Source organism: Convolutriloba macropyga, chromosome 7 (assembly GCF_964194025.1).
Source record: "Convolutriloba macropyga chromosome 7, txConMacr16.3, whole genome shotgun sequence".
NCBI lineage: Eukaryota > Metazoa > Xenacoelomorpha > Acoela > Convolutidae > Convolutriloba > Convolutriloba macropyga.
In genome coordinates this window covers 31,481,724-31,487,411 of record NC_134474.1, presented here as the reverse complement: position 1 = coordinate 31,487,411, position 5,688 = coordinate 31,481,724, and the positions used below count along the sequence as shown (strand labels likewise).

The 5,688-nt window shown below is 37.3% G+C and overlaps 1 protein-coding gene across 1 annotated transcript; it reads right to left on the bottom strand.

The window, feature by feature from the left end:
* Positions 1-1,385: 1,385 nt before the first annotated feature.
* Positions 1,386-4,366, bottom strand: LOC142342209 (interferon-induced GTP-binding protein Mx-like). Its single transcript, XM_075393457.1, has 2 exons — positions 2,493-4,366; positions 1,386-1,823 (listed from the first exon to the last, which is right to left on the bottom strand). Exons 1-2 carry the CDS (start codon positions 4,247-4,249, stop codon positions 1,505-1,507), a joined length of 2,076 nt encoding a protein of 691 aa, XP_075249572.1. The 5' UTR covers positions 4,250-4,366; the 3' UTR covers positions 1,386-1,504.
* Positions 4,367-5,688: the final 1,322 nt, after the last annotated feature.

The following is a 5,688-nucleotide window of genomic DNA, read 5'->3' as shown; positions in this document are numbered from 1 at the left end:
AGTGGGGTCGGAACAATGATGTTTTTACTCAGCTTGCAGAATCTTGGTAGTCAAAAGTTTAGTTTATCTCGCAAGACTCTTGGAGTTTCATTTCAGTCGAGTTAAGCTTTTTTGGCTCTCATTTATGATTTTCAAATTTTCCATTTTGATCACAATTTGGCAATATGCTTGTGCTTCAAGAGATAACTGAAACAAAAATTTTACGAAAATCTGAAAACGATTTAATCATTAAAGTTTTTATGTGTGTTTATATATATGGTATCATACTACCCATAAAACGGACCACATATCGTATCTTACTAACCATAAACGGACAATATATTGTATCTTACTACCCACAGATCTGACCATATATGGTATCTAACTAACCATAAATCGGACCAAAAATGCTACCCATAAATTATCAGCTTCTCCATAACAAGGAAAAAATTAATGGAAGCGTACGTACCTTAAAACGAGCCATATTGGAAACCTAATAATCATAGCAAGATCATAGAACCAAAATAATTCATGATTCTTATGGGTCATATATGGTCCGTTTTATGTTAAATAAGGTGCTATGTATGGTACGTTTTTTGGTAAGTAGGGGACCTTATATAGTTCGTTTTATGGTAAGTAAGTTTGGTCAACCCGTGCCTACGTGCTTACGTGGCCAATGTTCAAAAATGCATATTACGTCATAGGCATGCTTTTTGTCACAAGAAACTTACGGATGAACGCAAATTAGACTGTGACTTTTTCCCCCAAAGTTTTTTATTAATTACTTAGGATCCATTTTCACGACGGAACTGTTCTTCTGAACATTGATATGGGTAATTGCCAAACTGCTAATTGTTGTCTTAATTCAAAATAACTAATTACTGTGCAGAGGGACATTTCTGAAACTAATCAATAATTCTGCTTTCCCTCATTTCGGTCTTATTGTGGAAATTATTTTTTTATTGCTTGGAATAGTGACCAAAATTTAGTTAAATTTCTCGACAAATTCCATGTTGGTCTCGTAATGGCTCTATTTTTTTATTTGCAGACAGTACGTTAATCCACTTTTGCTCTTTTAGACTATGGTGTGGAGCAAAAATTTCATTTTCCAGTTTACTCATGACAATTGTGAGCAAAGCAATTAATCAATTCACACACAACATGTCTCTATTCCAGTAGGCCATGAAATGGTGTCACGTAATAGAAAAAAAACTTGTTGATTGTTCTCAAAATTTAGCACCGTGAAATGATGAAATGTGAGATGCAATGTCAATGCCATTTTTTTGGTAATCTTCGACATCTTGTTTGATAATATGAATTGAATAATTTTTAATATCCAACGTAAAAAAGCAACCTATCTCAAAAAAGTTCAAATGCTGATTCAATTATTTAAACATGTCTGTGCGTTTGTGCTAAATTTGTATTTATGACTATTTTGATAAAAGTGGTGTGTTGAGTGCACAGTGCTGTTTACAAAATAAATGTCAAAATAAATATACTATTATAATGATGACATAAGTTTTTCTCACTGAAATACTGTGGCGGTAACTCGAACTTCTGAAGTTATTATTTGCTTCTCAACACGGACGAAGTCATCTCTCCACTTTCTAATCAGAGCTTCTTGTTTATCAATTTCAGCTCTTCGTATCTGTGCCTTGGTAGTCACCCACGGTAGTTGACAGAACTCGCGGCAATGGCGATCAATGAGTTGGATCTGTCTTTGGACCTCTTCGTTCATGGCCTGCAAAATTTGGGAGGGAACTACGACGCATATCCGGTCCAATGCCATCTCTTGCATTATCTTCAAGGCTACGAAATACGTCACCTTTTTGTTCACATTGTGCCTGAAATGGGAACTGTTTCCTTTAGTGCAAAGAGTGTAGCAAATTATAATTGATGTTCTCACTATAATTGGAAAGAATATATCAAGTTGAGGTCAAGGGACCACAACCACCTCTGATCAAACCATCTTCTTCTAGTGCGTACACAAAAAAGTCTGCGCTCAAAATTACAGGCTCAAGATCTCCGTTCGAACTCTCGAAAGTCTGCAAATCTTCGGGATTGAGTCTGATCAGAGGTCACTGTGCTGCGGGACCTCAAACTAAATTGTAATGAGCAGCCCAGTTTGAGGTTTCAGAACATCTTTGTTTGCACACCGAGGTAATGTGCGACCAAAAAATGTTCGAACAATGGTCTGATAAGAGACCAAAGTTGGGGGAATTTTCTAATCAAAGAGCAAAATCTGAAGCATGGTCTTATCATAACGCTAGAGAACCGACCGCTGAAACGACAAAATCTGGAAACCGTTCTGATCTTAAGTCTGTAACACCGACTCTGATCAGAGAACGAAGCCATAAAGATGTTTAGATCAGAGCGAAAAATCTGGACAATGGTCTCACAGGTCTCTTGAGCCTGGAAGCTTAACCTGAGCTTGCAAGCGATTATCACTGTTTAAACGCATTGTGTTTACACAGACTAATGAGAGCAAAAAATCAAAGCGTGTTAAAGGAAACAATTTCCTGGAGTCCTTTGTGGTCTGGTAATGTGCTTCGAGTCCATTGTAGAAGTTTCCCATTTCTGCATCAGTGTATTCCAGTTCCTCGTTTAGCGATGCCTTGTCTTCAACAACCGACATTGTCTCTGCTTCGTCTCCCCCTCTTGTCAGGGTCATCATGGTAGGAGCTCTAGATTTCTTTCCGAAGACTTTTTTGATCTTTTTAGAGTCCACAAGAGTTGACATTGGTTCTGAAGCCGGGTTCAATCCGGACCCCGACGATTCGTTTGGTAGAGATCCATTTGGATATTTTTCCAACAATTTCTCATACAGTTCATCGTCTGTGTAGAAATACTTTTCATATTCAAATATTTGGTGTAACCGCTCATTCAGAACATGCTCTTGGCTCTCAAAGATAGCATTGACTTTGTCTATCAGGAAGTTTGCGTGGGCGTCTTGTCCGGAGAAAATCTCCCAGACCATGTCAATAATTGCTTCTTTATTAATGCTGCGTATTGCATTATGGCATTTAATGGCCGGTTTCAAGAAAGACGTTATAATGGGCACAGCGTAACACTTGAAATTGGCCCAGTTGTGAAAGTTTACCATTTCTTGGTGTCTCCAGCGAATCGCAACATCGTCCATGTGAACAGACTGAGCAACTTCTTGCATCTTTTGGCTATACTCAGTTTTGAAACTCCGAAAAAACTGTCGATATTTTGAAAATAAGTCACTAGACGGACTTCGACCGCTGTAGTTTCCTTTCAGAATTTCTCTGCTAACATCGATGAACTCAGTCAGTTTGTCATTCGCCATCACTTCAGGATCTGCCAAGTTCCTGGGCAAACGATTCCTTTCCTCAATCAGTTTATTCCTGAACAACTCTACCTGGTTCCATGATGTTCTGAATTCATTGAGAACTGGTTTGAGAAGCATGCCGCAAACTTTAGAGTAAAGACTTTTGTAAGTGCAATTTGCAAATTCGATTTGAAAGTTTTGACAAACAGTCTTGAAAAAATCAGCCTCCTCATCGTCATCCATCAAACTGTTGACAAATACGTGATGCTTGAACGTGTGGTAATCTTGTGACTGGATCTGACTCAGAAAGTGGTCAATCCTCGATTTGTCCTGAAGACATTTGTCAATTTTCGTGAAGACCACTATAGTTCTGTTCCCTTCGGGATCGACTTTATTAACCAAGTTGAAGATTTTGTTCAGCGCCAAGTCACGTGTGGAGTCAATGACGCATAAAATTATTGTCCTCCTACTCTCGATGTGCCGAGCGACCATGTTTTTCACGTTCTCTACAACATCTTCATCTTGAGTTTTGTTCGCTGAGTGGATGATTCCGGGCAAATCCACAACTGTCAAGTTCCGCGCTTCTGGGTTCTCTATTCTAATTCGAGGCATTGCGTCAAAAATGAACCCTCCATTTTGAGGCATCAATCTTTGTTGGGTGGCTTGAACAACTGCGCAGATTTCTGAGATGTCGGCGATGTCTTTGACCTCCGGATCCATCATGCGGATCAGTTTCTTTGTACTTTTCCTCAAGGCCAATTGGGTTGCGCACAGAGTAACGGTTCCATCACCAGTTGGTAGAGGAACTCCAGACAGTTTACCCAGCACACTACTTTTGCCAGATGTCTGGTCACCGGCTGCGACCACGCTTGGGATTGTCAGAATTTTTTCGAGGACTTTAGAATGTTCTATCTCGTCTATCAGATCAAACAATTGATGATTGTATTGATCATAACTCTCTAATTGATCTAGCGCCATTTATTGTGTTCAAATCTGTCAAATTGTTTTAAGTTTAATCTCGGTTACTTGAATTTGACTTCTGAAGTGAAAGACAAGAGAATGAATAATGAAATGGTTCGGTAGAGTATCTATACTCACGAAAATTTATGATTTCCCATACAGGGGTGTTTTGATAACAATCGCGTCTGTATGGTGAAGCAAACAATATGTGCAAAATACATGTTAACTAAACTCTAAACAGTGAGATAAGGCTGAGAAGTTTGAAAGCAGTATTGTTTGCTTAAAAGGGTTATTAAGACGAAGTTCTGTTTCAGTAAACGAAGTCCACTTATCTGATCATAACAGTCAATGTCACATAATTTTTGGGCAACCATTGCCTAGAGAGTCTTTGATGTAATGGTTGAACACACATATGAAATAACATGAATCAGTTTATAATAATGAAAAAATTATGGGTATGGCGAATTAGTGTTGATTTTTTATGTAAGATTTGGTAACTTGCATTGATCAATATAAAACAAAAGTACAGCTGCAGTTTGCTGCTTTTTGTCAAAAAATTTACTATTTTTTATTATTTTTAAGAAATTTCAAAGCGGTTTCGGAGCAAGTAGACCCAAGCAAGTTGAAATAAAATTACTCTTAACTGAATGAGCTCTAGTAGGCCAACATATGTAAATTGTTCGCATAAACAGGTAGTGCTGAACAAGGATCAATTATCTTTCGAAGGCTGACACAAAAATATTGAGAGGCATCTTTGGCGCCCTTATCGGAACGTACCTTTTACTGAACTTCTCGACAAAAAACTACAGCTAACCTCCGACTATAGTTAAAATCTAAAATTCACTAGAGAGAGCACAAATGGTCATGAGAACAATAGAAACAAAAATAGAAACATTATTTTTAAGGATTTTTATTTATTGAAAAATGATTTTGAGCGCAAAAAATTCATGCCTGGACAAAATCGGACAGGTATCTGCTAAGATATTGCAAGTTTCCTGCAGGTAAAGGATATCATATAGGCTCTCAACAAACTCTTGCAGAAAACAACAGTTATAACATAAGAATCAGGATTGCAATGGTTATTTCTTGATATCCTCATCAGAATATTTCGAAAAATATCAGGGCCAAAAAATATTAATAATTTTATAAAATTAAATTATTAGAAACTGAAAAAATATTCAATAACAGATTAGTTTTATCTCATTCTTTCACCAATTATTGCCTCAGTTTATTAGAAAACTCATTGTAGCTATATGCAAATAAAAAAATATTTTTTTCTGATTGCCGTTGAGTTAACATTCGTTTTTTGGAGGCTTTTTTTGTGGCTTTCCTGAATGATATTGATAATGCGGAACTTTGGGTACGGCATGGGGATACATCATATAAAAAAAAATTTTGGCCAGAAGACCGTAGAAAATATTCTAGGTGGTGTTCGACGGTGACAACCTAAAAAAATG